The sequence below is a fragment of the Galendromus occidentalis genome, unplaced genomic scaffold, assembly GCF_000255335.2.
Source record: "Galendromus occidentalis unplaced genomic scaffold, Mocc_1.1 scf7180000076381, whole genome shotgun sequence".
In the NCBI taxonomy this organism is placed as follows: domain Eukaryota; kingdom Metazoa; phylum Arthropoda; class Arachnida; order Mesostigmata; family Phytoseiidae; genus Galendromus; species Galendromus occidentalis.
The window spans coordinates 38,401-58,075 of record NW_003804370.1 but is presented as its reverse complement, the minus strand read 5'-3'; the positions used below and the strand labels follow the sequence as shown (position 1 = coordinate 58,075).

The window sequence follows — 19,675 nt, the reverse complement described above, 5'->3', positions numbered from 1 at the left end:
ACCGGAGTTTCCCCCACGAGTATTTCTCCGGAATCTCCACATTATACTTTTGTGTGAGCTCCACGGAGGTCGCATCCTAGTCATGCTATTGGACACTTTGAAATCTCATTCGAATTTCCACGACTGCTCAGACAATGGAGGAGTCTACCGAGACGACTTCACTGCGCGCATCGGTGAAGACGGCGCCAAACACAATCTTCTGTTGAAAGAACATTCTGATATATCCTTCTACAGAACGAATCACTCACAGGAGACTTTGATCCGACGTTAAAATAAATCCACAGGAACTGACGACAAAGATCCTTCGCTCCCGATTCCTTTCGGAAGCTTCTGCCTACCCCCTCCCCGATGATATCATGTACTCGAGAGTTATCGTCGAATCCTCGCTAGCAGAGTAATACGACTCTGGACACGAAGACCGAATTATATATTAAAAGCAAGGCTTAAGAACGGAAAACCGCCCTGCTAGCACCCGGAACGGGATTCTCCATTGTGTGCGCCGATTTTAGAAGAAAAGTCCGTCTGTAGTGATCCGATTCAGAGCTCCTGGAAAATAGAGGAAAAAGCTTCTTAGTCGTATTCCTTGGTTCCGAGTCGGATCGAGTTGACAAGTTGCCTCAAACGGAACAGGCGGTGAGCTTTGATTCATTCGCACGTTATACTCTAGCTGCTGTCTCGAGAAACCAGATACGAATACGTGGGAATAGGTATCCTTGCGTGGAAACCGGATCGCGGAGAAGAAACTTCGTAGGCGACTCGGTATCATTTTCCCCTGATTCATATGTTCCACTCGTCTCGCTCCCTGCCGCTTGCTCTTTTGCTTCGGCCCTCTTTTGTGTCAGAGTCGTCAGACGGAGGCAGCGGACTCGAGACCGTTGAAAGCGCCGACAGTCTTGAACACGTTAAAGATGCCCCCGATGCAGAGAAGGGAGAAGACGGCGAGCCCTGAGGCGAGCTTCGATAAAAACACTTGAGCCACCCCGGCAACCCCATCCACTCTCGTCACCTACCCGGCACTCCGAGCACCCTGCGGATTCGGGACCAGCGCGAGTCGAGAGACCCATGCCTCCTCGGAACCGGGAACCAAGCGAGCGGTCGGCCGACGGTACAAGCACAAGTGGCGCGAGCGGGCAGGGAAACAGGCGTCGACAAAACGGGGCATCGAGAGAAAATGGATTCAACGCTAGGAAGCCTCTGGTCACTTTATCTCTTTTCTTCTTGCTCCCCGGATCCTTTCCTATCTCTCCGAATTCGGCTCTCGCTCTCCTATCGAGCGCCTTCACAGTTTATCTTAGGCCTCGATTGCGTCAACGGGTCTGGGCTTGTATCCTCATCTCCGCCATTTACTTCAACATATCAGGTACCGCCCGGACGAGCCTATTACTATGGCCAGTATTACAAGTGCCCTACGTTTGAGCGGAGTCATCGACGTCCAAGAACCGAGTTCTCCGCATCGAAGCCGCGAGAGCAGAAAACTTCGAAAACTCGGTCAAGGAGGGCCTTGCACTCAGCTTCCTAATGCCTTCCTTCCAAGCACGATTCTCCACGAGCAAGTCCAACTCAGATATATCCGATCTTTCGTAAACCCCTCTTATCTCTTTGGTCGAGATCCAGGGGATGGGGACGATCTTTATCCCGGCAGGTGGCGAATAGTCGGACTTGATCGCGGATCCAGCGAACTATCCCATTATCTTCGGGGGACAGCGATTTTCGGAAACAAGGCGACAGGATCAGAATGTTCACGCAGGAAGCTAGGATGGACTCGATGATCTGAGGCCATGTCCGAGTCTTTGATGAGGTTTGGAGAACAGGTGTTGGATATCCTGGCAACAGTGTCCGCAGTTTTTAGCCCCCCCCCTGATTTTCCTCTTTCCTTCGGACAAGGCCAGATCATTATCCTCTGCACTCCTCAGAGCAATGATTCAGTGGCTCCCGTCGTGTAGGAACCGAGTGCGGTGCGGAAATGAGAACAATCCGCGTTCGGAGACCTTCTCAGTGAAAGCCCGAATGAGAGATATGACGAGAGATCTTCTCGCGCGGTACCCCGAGTTCGCCGAACTCCCCTGAACGAATCATGAAACTGCTTTAAATGTGAAAGTCGCGTCTACGGTGAGAGTCGTGCTCGTTGACCGATTGTGTCTCGCAAACTCAGCGGATGGGAAAATGATCACTCCAGAATGATATGAACGGAGCAAGCAGGGAACTCCGCCAAGCGAGAGAGGCCAATAATCGCCTCTTCCTCCTAATATACTTACATAACAAGTCGGAGGAATTCGTTCGGATTCCATAAGGACGTCAGCGAGGCACGGGTCTCGTCAGACTTGTCTCCGGTAGAGCGGATACCCATCGTGGGAATTCGGCGCGCTGCAACAGAAAGTTAATCTTGAGCCTTTGATGAGAATAGACCCACTCCCGCATTGATCCATTAATTCTCATTCCGTCAAAACCGTTCCGACCCCAGAGCCATGTTATCCGACGATGGAATCAATGAATTCGCGATATGGTCGGAGATCTCGAAGGTGGGTCCAAGGTTATGGCATGCCTCGGGTTCTCCCGACTCATATCCGACGCCACGACTTCCCGCATCTACTTTCTTAACACCCAGATTAAGCCTCATCCGGACGACTGCTCTCCCAATGATGAGGAGAAGCTTCTCGATCGATTCTATGACTGAAGAAAATTGTTGAGCGCATTCGGATCCGGTGGCTTCCTCCGAGTCCTCGAGACCTCCCAGCTCCTGTCAGAGTTTCCAGTCTCTCACAAATCAGGAAAACCAGTGAGTGGAATCCGATATGTCTTCTCACAGACGAATGCTGGTCACACCAACTCCTCGGAAGCAGAAAGTCTAGGGAGGATGGATTGGATGACGAAATCTATTTTCCTTTCCGGTCCGAAAGAACTGTCCTTCCTAATCTCGCGTGTGTTGTGCAGGTCCTGCGGACTCCTCCGCGGGGGCTAGCGGTCGCAGCCGGAATGCGGATTAGGGTCGTTAAAGGTTCCAAATCTTCCGACGAACAAGTCTCCTCCCGCTCCGTTGCATCTTCGCGTCTCCAACCGACTCCGCAATGGACATCTGGGACTGTCCGCTCCTCGTCCCATTATTCCCACATGCTCTCGCTCATCCGAGGAAAATGCTTCGCTTGCATCGCCACCAGTTGATTCCTGGTCACCAACATAGCCCGAATCCCAGCCCTCGAGGTTCTCGGCAGCCCGCAAGACCATCAGATAGGGATTGCAGGAAGTTTCTCGAGCGCAGAGTGGAGGGACTCCTTCAAGAGGAGGGCCGTCGCGCGCGTTCCACCGAAACAAACCACTTGCATTGTTTCGAATCGCTTGAAACAATTTGCTTCCTTCGATTGCGCTCTGCCACAAAGACAGACATCCATGGCAAGTGCTGACTTTGGGCGGTGCTATTCAGAATCAGAAGCGAGAGGAACACTTGTTGTCACGACGGACGGGGGAGGCATTTAAGCGACAAAAACGACAGGAATAACATCAGGGGTACAATCCCATTCGAAATTGAGCGAGCCGAGAGCACGGTCTGAACGAGTTTGTCGCAAAAAAGCTCCGAAACAACGCTTCTCGAGGCTCCCCGGAAAAGCCATCCCGTGGACAATGCTCATCCCCGTCCTCCCACCACTGGATCCGAGGGATCTCCACTCGGAGAGAGAGAGAGAGAGAGAGAGGAGGAGAGAAAAGGAGAGCGGGGACGATAGGTAGACGGAGGGTACACACGACTTGCGTTTGTCTTCGCTCTGTCTCGCCGTTCTTCGCCCCGTTCGCCGGCTCTGTTCGCCCACCAAACTAACCTACCAAGCGAGCGGGCGAACTCTCGACGAAGAATCGTTTCGTCGCTTGAAGAGACGCAGCTCCACGAGTGCCGGCAATCCACGAGCACGAGAGTAAATAATTGCTCTGCGCGCACTCATAGCCCCACGGTTAGTGGTTCACACTGATCATTTCAGCGAGATCTGAGCTTCGAGCGACACGGAATTCGTCCATCCACTGTGAAGCGAGTCATTGAGCCCGGCAACCCACCAGCGGACCAGTTGATCGAATCAAGAGAGTGAAGGGAAAAGGATTTGCGAACTAGTCTGATGCGAAATTCTCGACGAAATTCTCTGCCCGATTTCGTTCGCTGGGAGCGTTGCGTCGACGCCGGGCCTTCTACCCGCCAGCGCCGTGTCGTGAATTACCGCTTCCGCAAGCCGTGGTGTCGTCAAGACTACCGTCGCGGATGAGGGGCGCGCTAATCTTTAACGCGCAGCCGAACGACATCCGAATTATTCACTCCGAACTACACGACAATGGAAAGCCGAGAAATGGCTGGCTTCCCCTCAACGCCTGCCATACGCTCCTCCAGACGCCCACGTACCGGCGGGATATCTATTCATCTATATCTTTGTCGGTGGATCTCCAATTTTCCCGTACGGCTCCTAACTCATCACCACACACTGTTATGATGAGCATTACACCACCGTTATCGTGTGCGTGTATGTTGTTTCCGCCGTTGATTGCTGTCATCGCAATGAAGCGAGAATGTCATCCGACAAGCCAAGAGATCGTATCGAAAGGTACTTCTTCTTGTTAGTTCAGCGCGCAGAGATCGTCCTGACGATGATTTTGTCGTCGCCACGCTTGTTCGAATGGCGTGCTCTCACGCACACATGAATTGGCCGCTCTCCAATGGATCCCGTGGGGCATCGCGCATCCGGGAAGTCGAAGAAAAGGGACGTCTGCGGAACGAGTGCGTCGGCTGGCAATGCCTACTTAATCAATACGAGGAACGGGAGAGCAGCCAAAGGGAGAATGACGGATGACCGGAGGGACTACCTGCCCGATTCAATCAAAACGAGGAAATCATTTGCGAAAGTTTCTCTCGAACTGCTACAGCTGGTCTTCCCGTCGCTTCCACGTGTCATTTATTTGTCGCATTACCGACTAATGATATGATCAGGCTTCTCGACTGACAGTCGAGCGTGAGAGCCCGTTCCACGCAAGGAGAAGGAAGGAGCGCACGATCAATTTACGCTCCGCAGAGGCGCTGGCGGGACAGGATTCATCGGATCCGGAGAATGGAACCCAGTTCGGTATGTAGTTGGAGCTTCATATAACTGTGTTCTCTCGATCAATTCGTGAAAGCAAACCGTCGTCCTGGTAGATGTCGTGGCAACCCTCTTTGAATTCTACTGCGACGACGGATCTAGCGCTGACGGAGAATCAGGTCCTGAATAAAATTCGAGCGAATCTTCGGCTCGTTTCAAAACTGTTCCCGGAGAGTCGAGAGCAGGTTGTCGAGCAAGCCCTGGCGCCGAGGAGAATCTCGTGTACCGGTGCGGCAAGCTGCCAGTCCCCGGTCTCTTTTCTGCGTGTTCCGCTCCCTCTCTTCCTACCCCAAATCGTTTGGCCTCTCCCCGCGATCACCTGTCGACGGAGTCTTCTGCATACCAAACTGACATTAGAAGATGCTCCTGTCTAGCGGCCCTCAAGGCCTGCCGCCGCCATCGTGTCTGCCGTCACTACAAACACACGTTCGGTGTCCGCCTCTCCATCGTACCCGGTTTCGGCGCATATCGGCGCTCACCGACAGCCGACTACTGGCCTCCTCGTCTTCGTCGCCTCCCCACCAACCGGTGCGAGATAGAGATAGAAAAGTGGGGCAAATTACCCCTATTCACACAACAGACATCCGCACTTATACACGAACAGAGACGCTTGTCGTTGGTGGGTGTTCCGACGCTCCGTATAGCATATGAGGGCAGGGAGCTGCCGCTGTTCTCATCGCTGTTGCTCGGAGGAAATTCTTCTCCGCCCGCTCTCCCTCCCACCTGAATCCAGTACGCCCCACCCCTTGCCCGAGCAGTCTCTGACACAATGTCACATGCAATTACCTACTCGTCGGTGAACCCATCTGTCCGCCGGTCTACCTGCCCGCTTGCCTTCGTGCATGCGTGCGTGCGTGCGTGCTAGTCCTCGCAGACGAACAACAACGACAACAACAAAAGCGGTGGCAAGAAGCGGTGCATTGTTCGCTGACACCGACGCGCGCGACGCCTACACTAGAGTTACGAAGCACTTCTTTATTTCGACGTGGCAAAAGCTCCGCGAGAATCACTTGTTCAACTGAGGCGGAAAAAAGAGACTTCCATTTTCGGAAGCGACATGGAAAATCCATGACCGATTCGCGTCGATTGCCCAACAACGCGAGAATCCCTGCCTGCCGAGAACAGTTTGATGCAGCCACTCGAAACAGGCTCATCCGATGGGTTTTTCGGAAGCCGAGCGATTTCATTAGCAGGACGCAGAGACATTCGGAGTTCGGTGCAAAAACATTGTTGACGACGGCAATGCCGCCGTCCTCCATGTATTATATTACCCTTCTTTTGCTCGTTCTCGGAAATAATGAGTCAACCCCGTTCTAGCGTCGGCTGAAGAGACAAAAATCCCGACCTTAGCAAATCGAATTAGCGGGTCACGGCCGCGCGCGCCCATTTTCCCGAGGCCCGATCTGTCGTACGGAGCACACACCGCATATTCTTCTCCCTCCGACTTCCGCGACCCGGAAACGATCTATTTCTGTTCGACCTTCCCCCGCAAAACCAGATCTCTGCTCGCGATTTTCGTCTCTCAAAGATTTTGACGATTGAATCCGAAGAGGAATCACGGGACTCGAACACTGTTTCTACCACATTCCGATTCCAGTTCCAGCGAACGTCACCCCTCCGGAGTCTAAGACTCCTAGGAGTTCTACAGGATACACCCAGCCGTGCCGAAGGCTAGAGCTGCATGCTAGAGGAGCATCTTGTCCTCCAGATCAAAGGGCGGTCCGCCCTCCGGAGGGGAATGAGAGCAGACGAGAGACGGGGCGGCAGGTCTCCTCCTTGGAAGAGGTATAGAAGGGAGAAAAAAAAATCGGGTCCTCACAAGCCGTCTCACGGTCTAATTCGGTTTTACGAAGCTTCTGACTTGCCTTCCGACAGAGAATAAAGGACTCAGAGAGCCGAGTCGGACAGTCAAGGTCGCTTGGGTTCATGCAGCGCAAGAAAAAAAACATTTCTTCGCTACGCTCCTGGGTCCACACATACTTTTTCCTGGAGTGCTTCGCGCGAAAGCGACCGGGGAGACGAAAATTCGTCTCCAAAAAATAGGGAGGACGCTTTATAATGATCTAATTTAGATCGACCGCTTATTACAGAGCTTGTCGAGGGTGCTCCCGGGCGAGGTCGGTGGCGGCGACAACGAAGCGGTCTCGAGAACGACGACGGGCTCCGGCCACTGTGGCATCGAAATTATACGAATCAGCAGTCTGGGCGCACCATCGCTCGACACTTCGAACGAATTCCTGAGGGAATACTTATTATTCCTCTAATTCTTGCAACAATCATCGCTGCGAAATCTTCCGAAGGACATTGCCGCACACTCATCAGCCGAGCTCCGGCTGCAACAATCTTCGAGACCGATCATTTCTAATCCGCCCATAAGAGGAACATTCGGGAGACTTCCTAGCATCCCGGTATTTTTCCATATTGGTATATTTTATTTCGAAGCCATGGCAGAGGAGCCGATACTCGCTAGCATCCGGGATCTAAGTACTAAGAGGCCGATCGCGGCTATACCGAGCTTGAAGTTGGTGAGCCCGCTCTATAATCGTGTTCGGCATAGACATCGTGTCTACGCTCCTCAGGAGCATGATCCATCCCCGGAAAACTCCCTTCTCTTGCTGACTGTGGGGAGCCGCGCTCCTTCTGGGGATCTGACTGGAATATCGGACTCAGGACTTACATGCTTTGGGGAGCGAGCATTCTGCGCGCAGCTTGCGAGGGCACGCCGCTCACGGGAGCGTGCAGGGGATTGTATTGGTATTGGTGGACTGCGGACGGCATCTGGTGGATCTGCTGTGACGGTAGTCCAGCAGCTGCCGCCGAGGCGGCTGCCGATGCGGCCATGGCGGCTGCTTGCGAAGTTGCGTTGTAGATTCGATCATCACGGGCTGCCCGGACGTTCGCGCCCGCGGAGGAACTGGAATAGAGAATTCGTCTGAATCTTCGTTTCTTTGTGCAGATTTGCTGCCATGACTCCCGAGTCAGGACTGATGCCAACCCACGCCGCCACTCCCTGGGGAAAGACTGACAAGCGAGCTATGCGGGGCAAATACTTGATCATACGTTGGAGATGTGATATCGTCAGGTGGTCGATGTCATATGCGTAACGAATAGCCAATAAATGGACCGATTGAAGAATTGAAGAACATTTCATCACTACGTATGAACGTAGGCACGTCTAGCGGGGCGAAGTAGCCACTCTCGCTTTGTGGTTTAGCTGCTCGCCCTGCTGGTTTGCGGCGAGCCGTCAGCAAGCTCCGACGCGCGGTTCCCTGTCGCTCTGACAACGAGGTGGTCCCCAGGACCGACAACAATACCGGTATAGAGGGTTTGCTAGTCGCGGGCCGAGTAAATGGCCCGATCGTCTTCCACACGGACGGATCATTGCTCCCTTGCCCTCACAGCTGATTCGCTCGCAATTCGAAATCCACAAGCGATACAGTAGGAAACTCCATGATCCGGCCGATCATAAACCGGGCACTCAAGTAGCCCGGGTTCTTGCGATGGTTACGAAAGCGGTGTCGCACTGCATCTCGTGACGAAAATCGACTTCGTCGGAGCTGGAGCACCTCCGACTAGCTTAGTAGCTGTTGTCCTCCAAGTTCCTGACAACCACCGCTCGGCTCAGGGTGGACGCGGTCTTCAATTTCTGGCCTCTTCGCTGCTCTGTCGATTGCGAAACGTTCCAGAGGGCGCTCGAACTTATGAACTTATTCAGGACACGAACGGAGCAGACAGGAATAAATTCACTTTAGTCGTCAGACACGTCTCATATGTGATCGCTTTAATGCAAGTTCACTTTCACATCTGACTTGCTTAGGAGGTAAAATGAAAATGGAGCGCTCGTGGCACTCGGGACAAGTCGCTTCCCTCGGGACACTTGGGGTGAAGTCGGGTAACAGAAGCCAGACACGAGTGGCCAAACGGTCAGTCGGATACTCTCACTGACGGAGAGACATATAAACACGCGCATTACGGCATATGAGCAAACAAGGCTGCCACGGTCGGAGATAAGTAGCTCGGTAGACAAAATGTATACTCGCTCTGCCACTTGTCACATCTTTTGCCCGATTTCTGCTCTATCATCCTCCCCCGCGACGCGCGCACGAGTAACCTTTACGCAGCGGCATCGATCTTGCTTGGAGGTCCCCGATTCCCATTCTCCGGTGGGCGATCGATGGAACTAGGTTGATAAGCGAAGAGGGAATGGAAACGCACGGAAAAAAGTTTTGAGGTCGAGATGGTTCAGAGACGAACTGCGTTTCGACTCTGGAAGAGTGGTAGGTGGCTCTCCTTGCCCTCACCCTGTCATTTATTCCCAGACAAATGATAGAGATATCGTCCATTTAGTTCTGGGAGACGCCTACGTCATCTTGGTCATCATCATGGGAAACGGATTTGACTTCCCATCATTAGGGTTTTGTCCGATGTTCCTCGCGCAGTTGCCAGTGCAGCATCCCTCTCAGTCGGATCCATCACTTCTTCGTCTTGTTGGCAGAATGATTGCGTTGTCCAGGCAGCGTACCAGAGACCGAGCTCTGGAAGCGAAGACGGGAAAGGGGTCGGAGCGATCACGATTCCCTCCCCCGACCGTCTGACGAAGCGTGGGTTCCGAAGAGATGCGCCTTCTTTCCGGTGTCGTGCAGTGCTAATTCACCCGATTTTCGCGGCCAAACCTGGCGCCGTGCCCTGGATGCGCCTTTGCCGGTGGCAAGGGAAGACTGACATCGAGATTTCCGGTTTTTCATGGACCATCCCAAATCAAGTCAATTCGAAGCTCGTGGTTGCTGAGATGAAATATGGAGTTCCTCCCGGTATGAATGCTCCTCGGCGGCGATGATCTTCTTTGTGATTCCCATCGATGGAGGGGGGCTGTCGTGGCATTCGTTTTTTACTCGCATTTTTTTTTCGTACCGTTTGAGATGGGAAGAGAGCATTTACATCCTCCGGGTGGCACGATGGCGGCGCTCCCATCAAAAGCCCATCACGTTACCTCCAGGCCATTAAACAAACGGCATCTTCCTTCCCAGGCAGAGGGTAACAACAATTGCACAACAACGAACTCCAAAAACTTCTTTGCTTCGATGTAGCTGTTGTCTCACCGTTTTCCATTAGTATGCCTCTTGCCTCGATTCCTCCGAGCTCTGTCCGTCGACTCCACAATGATCGGAGACGGACGACTTCGGAGACGACCACCCACCGAGCTCTGGCGGTCTGAGCCCGAGTACAGGAGGCTCTGATCACGGTTTGTGCGGAGAAGTCTCCGACGCTCCATGATACGGGAACCCCGACGCGTGAGGAGACGTTCGTTTTCGAACTTGCCGAACTTCGGCTCGCTGTCCCGCGGAAAAACCAGCCCCGGGCGTCGTCAAGTCGGGCGAGATCGTCGTTTAAGGGCAGGCGCGAAGTTGCAAATTCCTAGGAACATCTTACGCAAGTCGGCCGCATCCGACTTGACAGCATATCTGAATATGTTAAGTCGGATGACGGGTTTTCTTCCAGACCGTGTGTAGTGGCCTTGTGGTGGATGTCCTGACTCTTTGTCGACGTGCGGTAATCATTCCCGGATCAAAAAAGAACGCCCCGCAACTTTGTCCACACATACATGCATCGTTCGGCGGCACGTACAATGCCCATCCACGCATGCGCCAGCGTGAAAACAAACGCACGTTCAAATCACAGCGAACACGATATGCTCGCTCGCACGTCCTCATTTCGCCGCGATCCGCTCCTGGCGTTTGGGCTGTAGCAGCTCGCAGGACTGTTCCCGGAAAACCCGGAATCGATGGAATGGAGATCAATTACAAAATTGACCGGGGCCGATCAGAGGCGCGCCATGGAGCCTACTCAAGACTTGAAGCTTCTTTCGAATGTCTCTCACTGGAGACTCGTGCGGAAGCGAGCTAGAAATTGCATCGCACTAATTAGAGCCTCTGCCGCAGACGAATCAAGCAGTCCAGTCGTGTTTCGCCGTTTTTTCCGGTCCGCACTACCTACTGGCTATCCCGCCTGTAGGCTGCAAAGCCTATCCTTGGATCGGGAGGTTTCCGAACGGACGGACCAATGGACTGGTGTGCTCTCTAGCTGGTGGACTGACTCGCTCACTAGTCTGGTTGACTCTCGGTAGGGTTCGTTCGCCTCGGAAAAAGCGCGGGGCAAGTCCCCTACGCTTACTGAATAATTCGCTTGCAACAAAAGGCAAGCAACGATTATATCAATTATTTAAAAGGAGCTTGGCCCAAATGAGCATCGACCAGCGAATTGCTTCTCTCCATCGGACAACGTGAAGTTTCCGCCATCTCCAAGTCCTCGCTGTCTCGACCATTCGCGGAACATCGTCGCGATGACTCGCATAAGCCCTTATTCCTCCTGCTGTCCCACTGTCTGGGTCGGTTCCGATCGCCTATTATTGAAATCTTGCGCAAGATAGGTCCAACAGGCCCCGAGAGGTCAATCACGCGAAGGAATAGACTCCATCTTCTGCACTCGAAACAATCCTTCGATTCATTCCGAAATACAGTATTGGAATCCGGTAGACGGGGCTCATCTCTTCGCGTCGGAACCATTTTTCCATTTCGCCGGGGGCAAGCGGGCGGGAACTGGGCCGCGTCGCTGCTTGATATTCGGCAGCGATATTCGTCCGTTCGAGGGTCTAACAGTTGGTCTTACCGTTTATCTCGCCGCCTTTGGTAATAAATGAGTTCAGCTGGCGACTCGGATAATTCTCGCTCTATTCAAGCGCGGAAGGAAGCTAGGAGAGCGCAGTCTCCACAGTGGATATACAATAAAACTTATTAATATCGTTGAGGAACAACCAGATAGCCGTTCGATCGGAACGAGCACCGCCCCCGACGTCCTTGGCGTCATCATGAGTTCAATGAATATCGTCTTCCACTTGATGAACATCCTCCTCCACTGATACCCCCACGCTCGAAAATCTCACATCCGGGAAGACGAAGCAATATTGCCCTGTCTCTGAGCTCGGAACGCAAGCAGTTTGAGCAGCCGTCACCGGATCACGACCGGCAGATAGCACGGCACGAAGATATCCTCCTTTCAATATATATGTGATAAATAATTCTTCCGACGACAGATGGTGCTCGCTGATGAGACCGCTGTTTCCGCTGTGATACGTCTGTCGGCAGAATGATGACTCTTCCCTTCTGATCATTCCCAACGAACTAATCTTTCTCGAGAAGCTCTTGCATGCGTTCTGACGCCCATACGCCCAGGCGTCTGCTCGGGAGCTCGTTCCCTCGCGCTCCACGACGCTTCTCTGGCCAAAAGCTCTGAATCGATTCCGCATCAGAATCGATCTCCCTTTCCGATTCCTCTGTTGGCCCTTATGCGCCGGGAAAAATACTCACCTCGTCATTTTGGGAATGTATTGCGGATACTGGTTGCTCTCGTTCGGCATCGGAATCGACGGTACCTTATAGTTCGGGGCAATATTCCTATTCGTCGGAAAACCATAAGGAATGTTCGCACGGTCTCGGCGCATGAAGATCTCAGCTAATTCATCGTTCGCCCCCACCTGCAATAAAGAAACTTCCGCTCAGCTCATCTCGTGCGAGCCAACGTGAATGAACTACCTTCCGACATTGTCCGAGGAAATCTGACGGCTCCTGAGCATTGGCGAAGTCCCGTCGATCATATTCTACCGCGGAAATCCGAAATGATCCGTCATCGAGATCACGTGGGTGATGATAATCCCAGCGATGGAAGGGTTGATGGAATCCGAAAAGATTTTCGACAGATCCCTTCCCCTCGAAGTTTCCTTCCCGTCGTCATCCGCCGTGATGATCGCCGTCGTCGTAGCTCTCGTGGCGACGGCGCCGCGGAGCGATCCTCCGACCTAACACGCCCCGTTCTTCGAGTGACAGGGAGGCTCACCGCCTGGCTGGCGTGTTAGTTACGAAGTTGTACTCCAACTTCACCCCGTGGCACTTCACATCGTTCACGCGGCGGCAGCCGACTGTCTTGCCATCTCACCAACGTAAAGAGAATCATTCTTCCTCCTCCTCTCCATCCCACGACTAACTACCACTTAGAGAGGAGAGCCGAGAATCAAGGAACGCCCTCGTGTTTGGAGTTGCTTGCACGAATCGGCTCCCCACTCAACTCCAGCTATCTCTGTTTGGCGAAAGTCGGGAGCGGGAGCGCATTACACGGTGGAGAGCCTGAACGCCTTCCCCACGGAAACAGAAAAACGTGGAGAACTACAAGTACGGAAGCTCCGGAGAAGGCCCGGCCATCCTCAGAAGGAAGCTCCAATAACAATCGAGCTTAGGAATAGGAGCTCGACCTGGGATTCACAGTTTCGACGAGGAAACCAGAAAAATCACGCCCCATTCCTCCGGGGCTTCACCCAGCTCTTCATCGATCCACCCACGCGCATAACCATCTCTGTCCTCCTCTCTACTCCTTTCCGATCATTCTCCTGGTGTCGTTCGTCCCACACGACTCCTTCCTTACTCGTCAATCTTCCTGTTCCGCTCACCGATGGCTTCCTTATGGCGTTTGAACGAGACGCGGCAGGGGAAAAAAAGTAAGAGCTCCCCATCTGCGTACAGCGAGCGACATCGGGCGGTATGGGTGCCCGTTCCGTATCCAATCATTCCGCGTCCTTGGTTCGTATAGCCGTTAAGGACCTTATTCTCCGATATTCTACCGGATCGAGAAAAATCCCATCGTATCTTCTGGTCATAGCCATGCAGTAAATACGTTATTAGATCGAGACGTCCCGCTGGGGAGATGTTGGGTAAAACGCTTTGGCATTCGCAGTCTTAAAGTGATTCCACGGGAGGAGCAGATCGCTCCACAGCGAGGGACATCCTCAGGGTCCGCTGCTAATCCGACTCGTCTTTCCCTCATTCAATTTTGGGTGCGTTGTCTCCCATCCCCTTCCCTGGGAAATCCCTCTGCCTGATATTCGGCGGTTGGAGGAATGTTCACCGAATGTCATCATCGTGTTTCTGTCGAGAATGTACCGATGAGGAGTGTTTTCAACTCTGACTGGGGACTTGACTCCCTCCAATGGGATGGGAACCGAATGCGCTCACATCTACTTGTTGAATAGCTCGCTATTTCAGACACTGACATCCCTTTGCCAACAGAGAAATGCTGGTACTTCCACGGAGAAAGTAAGAACCTTTCGCTCTCCCAGCCTGGCAATCTACTTCTTCGTCCGTCGGACGAGCAGCTATTCATACGGGTACGGCAGCGACAGAGATGACGACAACGACGACGAGACACCGGGAAAAATTCCCTTGTCAAAGAAACAGGTGACAACGAAACTGCATCAACCTATTGAGAGGGTATACTGCGTGCTTGCGGGGAGCCGGCAGCAGCCTCTTATCACTAGGCAGGCTCGAAGCTGATAGGCGGGGCGCGCCAAAGCATTTCTTTTTCCGAGCAGCAGTCGCAGCGGCTCTACGATGTTGCACAGAGCGGCCGACGGCCGAGTCTGTTCTCGAGCCCTCGATTCGAATTTCGCGCGTGCGTCCAGGACAATCGAATTCGAATGTTTGCTTGGCATTCTCTCTGGCTACTAGCGCGCTCCGCTAAAAGTGACAGCCCACTTGCCGGGCGGACGTCTGGCGGCGTCCATATCCGATCAACTCGGAGGGGAGTGGAGTACGGCCAATGACGGAAGTTGAGTGGATGGCGAGGGGATTGGGACGACGAGAACAACCACGCAACACGTGGCTTCGCTTCAGATGTTGCAAGTTCACAAATAGACCGAAGGCCTTTCACCTCACGTCAGAGCCGCCGATGTCCTGAATCTCCTGAACATTGCTGGCTTCCCATTCGGATTTTCGACTTCATCCCGCAGATGAATCTCTGCCTCGAGGTGATGTCTGCAACGGAGGGTCCTCGAGATATTCTCATCGAGGTTCGACTAGGAAAAGCGATGTTTTGCTCAGGTGAAAGTAAAACTCCAGAAATTGTTGCCGGGCGTGAGGGGAAAACGGAAGGAACGATGAGAGTCACTCTCTGCTCCCAGCGGTATATGCGCGGCTGAATGTGACACTTCATCCGTCTTACTTTCTCTTTGTATCCCAAGGACAAAGCTGCCAGAGGAGGAATCAACGTTAAAGACCACAAATTATGATTTGCAAACACAGAATTCTGCACCGTATTTTCTGGAAGCGGTCTCACTGGAGAGCGCAGGGCGCTTGTTGATCCTTCTCTGAGTAACAATCAGCTGTTTTCTGAGATTTCAGAAAAAACGTCGTATCGACCGGCTTGCCTGGGTACTGGTCCTTGTTCTCCAAAGTATGTATACGGAGACGGTGAGACGGGCAGTTCCAAAAGAACGACGTCAATTAATTCTGATCATCTTTCTTGACGTGATTGCGGTGTAATGACTCCCGAACTCCAAGGAGTAGCCCGGCTAATGATGCCGTAGTGGCAACAAAATTAATTTTGGCGACACCTTGCGATGGGAACATCAGGAGGAGCGTCGCACCTCGGAGGTGGCTCAGGTCTGTGATATTGTGAAGCAACGTACAGGTACCGTCAGAGGACAGTTCATTGCTTCTAGGAGGTGCAGAACGCTAATTTGTCCTCTCTAGTCATTTCTTCCTCATAATACGTAGAGTAGCGATGTAAGGACACGTCCTCCCTCATCTGTTTTGTCCGCTCCTCGAAATGTGCCAGAAAATGTAACCTTCATAGTATCGCCGGAATAACGCTAATGTCGATAAAAAATTGAATTCTGGCACTTTCGCGCGGAGACGAACTTCCTCTCATATCGCAACTCTGAAAATACCTGTGCTCATGGGTTGGACGGAGCAACGATAATAATGAATGCAGAGATGAACGATACGAGTTACAGTCCGGTGTAGGTATAGAGGATTTTTTTGAGGGGGGGGGGCAGCAATATGTTGCAGAAGGGGGGAATTATGATTATGATCCCCATGGAGCTCCATGAAAGGCGGCATGGCCCTCTCGCCCCCTTATATACGCTACTGGCCACAGCTGAACAGAATAGATAGCGTATCCTAATCCTCCTTCGATGTGTCGATAAACTGGTTCGGTAGGGGGAACTGACTCGAGAAAACCTTACGGATCGTACCTGTTCATTGTAGAGATCCTTAGCGGACTTGATAAGATGTTCAACTTCGCTCGGATGCGGCTTGTATCTACCCGGTAGCGCCGCACTTCGCTCGGCTCCGATCGCTACGTTCCGTTGGGGAAAGGTGTTGACAGGCTTGCGCATGATATTGGGGTCGAACGATGTCTGAGCATGATTGATACCGTTTGGCAAGCACCCGGATGCAGTCTGAATCCTGCAATGACGTTTGATAACTTAGAGACTGAGCAGATTCCACGTTCGATTGGAACAGAGTCATGGGTCGCTGGTCCACGACCGCCACGGAAAAAGCGAATTCTCTGCGCGTCGCGGCAAGAAATCCTCGATAGCCTCTGACTCTGACGTATCCCGGAACGCAAGGGCTGACCCTTTCAGCCGGGGACGCTATCGTGGGCTTGCCAGAACATTGAGGTCGAGATCTGGCCCGGATGCCGTGAGCCCTAAAAACTTCTAAGTACAGAGCGATGACCGAGCACGGAGCGTAGTCTCAACGCGGATTGATTGCCATGGCTTTGGATACCGAGACTGTTCTGGAGATGTTGGAGGGGAACGAGTTCAACTTCAAAACGGCCCACAGCAAAATCACTTTGTGCGGCGGCCTTGATATATTGAAGGGTTTCAGCCTGTCTCCTCCACTGGCATATGTTCGAATAGACGAGCCGGATAGGGTTCTGCGGGTAACTGAGGGTGCCAAGTAATATGCCAAAACGTCGCTTTGCTCTGGTGGGCGTAGTGGAGGAGCGACCGAACGCTACAAGCCTCCCGAATGTCCGAAGAGAAGATTGTTATTGGTTGGACCGCAGATCCAGGCGGGAGACGGGCACACGAACCGAGCCACGGGGCGAATGACCGACCAACCGACCATCCATCCAGACGAGCGCACAAAGTGAGTGAGTGTAAGCATAAATATTGTTCATGCCGATTGACACGGACGGCAATGATTGGGATCGTGCCATCCGGGATGCGCGAATCCCTGACCGAAGACGTGTCTGTTTTTTCGACCTCACTTCGAACATGTCGTCCCACATGAATTCAGAGTGATTCCTTTGGGTCGAGAGTCTCCACCGCTTTCTTTGTGGGCGACACGCCGCAGCTGTTCCATGTATCATTTGTTCCGACGGTGAACAAGAAGAGCGGTGACTTCAGTTGCACGCCGCGCCGGGGTCCCTATTTCTTGTTGGCTGTCGTATCTAGATGTCAGTAGTACTGAAAACAAAAGCTCCCCGCTGAACCCTGCAAGCGAGCAAACTTGCGTCTCAACGACCGAGCTCGTCGACAAGGTCCGGAGTTGAATCGGACACTTGTCGCGAAGAATAAAAAAATGCTCCGAAGTCTGTCTCGTCTCCTTTTCTACCGCTTCCCGCCAGGACCCAGACAGGGTTCCCTCTCCATCAGTAGAATGTTCCGACGCTCGGGGACAATCGATTCGGAGCCTGCTCCGAGCATAGAGTTCATGACTGTAATCGTCGGCAATTCCTTGAATCGGAGGAGCTTGTTCTGAATCCTTCGATACGAGCCCCGGAGATTTCATTGAAGGGAAGGCGAACGTCAAAACTCCGGCGTTCGGATCGCGGATACGCGAGAATCTAACATCTGTGATGCTTTATCAACTCCATCTATTCACTCCGGGATCGAGGGGATATACGAACGATTGTTGACGGCATTGGGAGAATATCAACTGAGGGTCCGGCTATTGTGGCAACCCGCCAAACACAGGACCTCATTCGCCATCCGCAAACTCGCTCGACTCCGCGAGCGGAGTGCTCTCGTGAATCATTCGAAAACAGAAAGCAGAGTAAATACCGCCTTCTATGGCAGCTGAATATTCACCCGTGAAAATTCTTCGTCTTCACTCAACGAATTTTAAACAACGTCACCTGCTCTCGCTAGCGACCCTACTCGAGGTGTTTCAGCGCTGGCTCGAGCGAGTGATTAAATCTCCCTGTCGTACTCCGCGGTGATGCAGCGCGGGCCGCGCTGCGGAAATGTTGGGCTTGTTGTCGACTCTGTATAGGTACTTTAAATTCCTCGCGAGCGAATGGCGAACTTTTCGACTGACAACGTGTCAAAAGCCACAAGCGCAACGAAGAATCGAAATCGCAGCTGTTACCGCGTTCCTTCGGTCGTCGACGACGAGTAAACAGAGTCTCGTTTCAAGTCAGCCAGGCACTCGGTCGAGCGACATTGTTCGGCCAACTCTGTTCGCTCGGTCCGGGAGGGACAGTCAGACGTGTGCGTTCACAATTGGCCTCAGGCTGAACTGTTGAATGGATTGGTAATTGAAAACGGACAGCTCAGAGGAAGAATCTGTCTTCGATTGCGCTGCGAGCTCCCGCTGAATTCTCGGTCTCCCATCCGATCCCGACTCCCCAAGTTCCTTATGAATCTTTCATCTTTTATCCCGAGTTCTCCCTCCCTCTTCCGTTCTCGAGCCCCACCCGGTCCGTCCACTCGCAATGAGATTCCGACCCTGTCGGTCAAGGGAGAAAATCTGACCCTTCTCAATTAAAGGAGCCGAAAGGCTTCCAACGTTCGAATCCTCGGAGTTCGGGACGGCGAATACGGCACATTCCGTTCGGAACAGTCGGTTGTGATGGAGAGGAGAACGATACGACGACACCGGCAACTTCAGAGATCGGTTCTCGATGGAGAACCGGGAAATATTCCCGGAAGAGAGTCCGGCTCTCGGTGCCCCGTGGGATATCTCGTGTAACGTCTAATTGAGAATAGTGAGCCCCGGGCCCATATCCTGCTGTTTTGTCTCTGGCTCCGATTGTCGACGAAGGGCTATCCAGACAGTTTTATGAGGGTTCGTCGGAGACTCGTCTCTTCCAGCCTCTCTGGCAGCATTCCGTAATCGAGAGCGAGCTCTATCGCTCAGTAAGCTCCGCTTCTCGCGGAGATGAACTTCGGCTGCGCAGTCGACGATGTCCAAGGAAGGATGTGATAACTGAGATGGTAATCATCCAGAGCCTCGCCCAATCGGCAGCATCCCTCGACGGTGAAGTATGACAAGCTCTGCACATGCTGACGGCGGGTGGCGGTGATGCCTAGCGTTGGGTTACGCTCCTCTTTTGCTTTGCATCGCCCTCTGCCGCACTTTTGCCCATTGCTGAGGCAGCCGAAGCAAAAGGAACTCTTGAAGTCTTCAGAGGAGGGTGTCCGTGCTCTCCATACAAATCATGCGCCACGCGCAATTTCTCGCTGGCCTCCGCGTAATGGCGCGCAGAACACGAAGTCTTTAATCCGAGCCACTTTCCCTTTCCGCTCCCGGATTCTCCTGTTTCGCCCGGAGCAAGAATCTCCAGGACTTCTGCCGCACCGTCTTACCCTGAATCTCAAATTCGATGTCCAACGGTTCGTCCTTGACGCCATCGATGATTCGCAGATCAGCCCGAGCACAGAGGCGCTTCCTCGCGATTCTCTCTGCGGAGAAACGCTCTGCGAAGCGGAAACCGCTCATCATCAGAGCCGA

General features: G+C 52.9%; 1 protein-coding gene across 1 annotated transcript; it reads right to left on the bottom strand.

Moving 5' to 3' along the window:
- Window positions 1–522: 522 nt before the first annotated feature.
- On the bottom strand, window positions 523–12,546 carry LOC100904598 (uncharacterized). Its single transcript, XM_003738932.1, has 4 exons — window positions 12,470–12,546; window positions 7,783–8,019; window positions 2,256–2,364; window positions 523–546 (listed from the first exon to the last, which is right to left on the bottom strand). Exons 1-3 carry the CDS (start codon window positions 12,517–12,519, stop codon window positions 2,316–2,318), a joined length of 336 nt encoding a protein of 111 aa, XP_003738980.1. The 5' UTR covers window positions 12,520–12,546; the 3' UTR covers window positions 523–546; window positions 2,256–2,315.
- Between the last annotated feature and the right edge of the window lie 7,129 nt (window positions 12,547–19,675).

Excerpts from the sequence above, each read along its gene's own strand:
- LOC100904598 (XM_003738932.1), bottom strand. The coding sequence starts at position 12,519 with ATGCCGAACGAGAGCAACCAGTATCCGCAATACATTCCCAAAATGACG. Across the intron at positions 8,020-12,469 it reads TACATTCCCAAAATGACGAG|TTCCTCCGCGGGCGCGAACG; the intron begins GTGAGTATTTTT and ends TCTCTATTCCAG. Across the intron at positions 2,365-7,782 it reads ATGCTCGCTCCCCAAAGCAT|CGCGCCGAATTCCCACGATG; the intron begins GTAAGTCCTGAG and ends TTTCTGTTGCAG.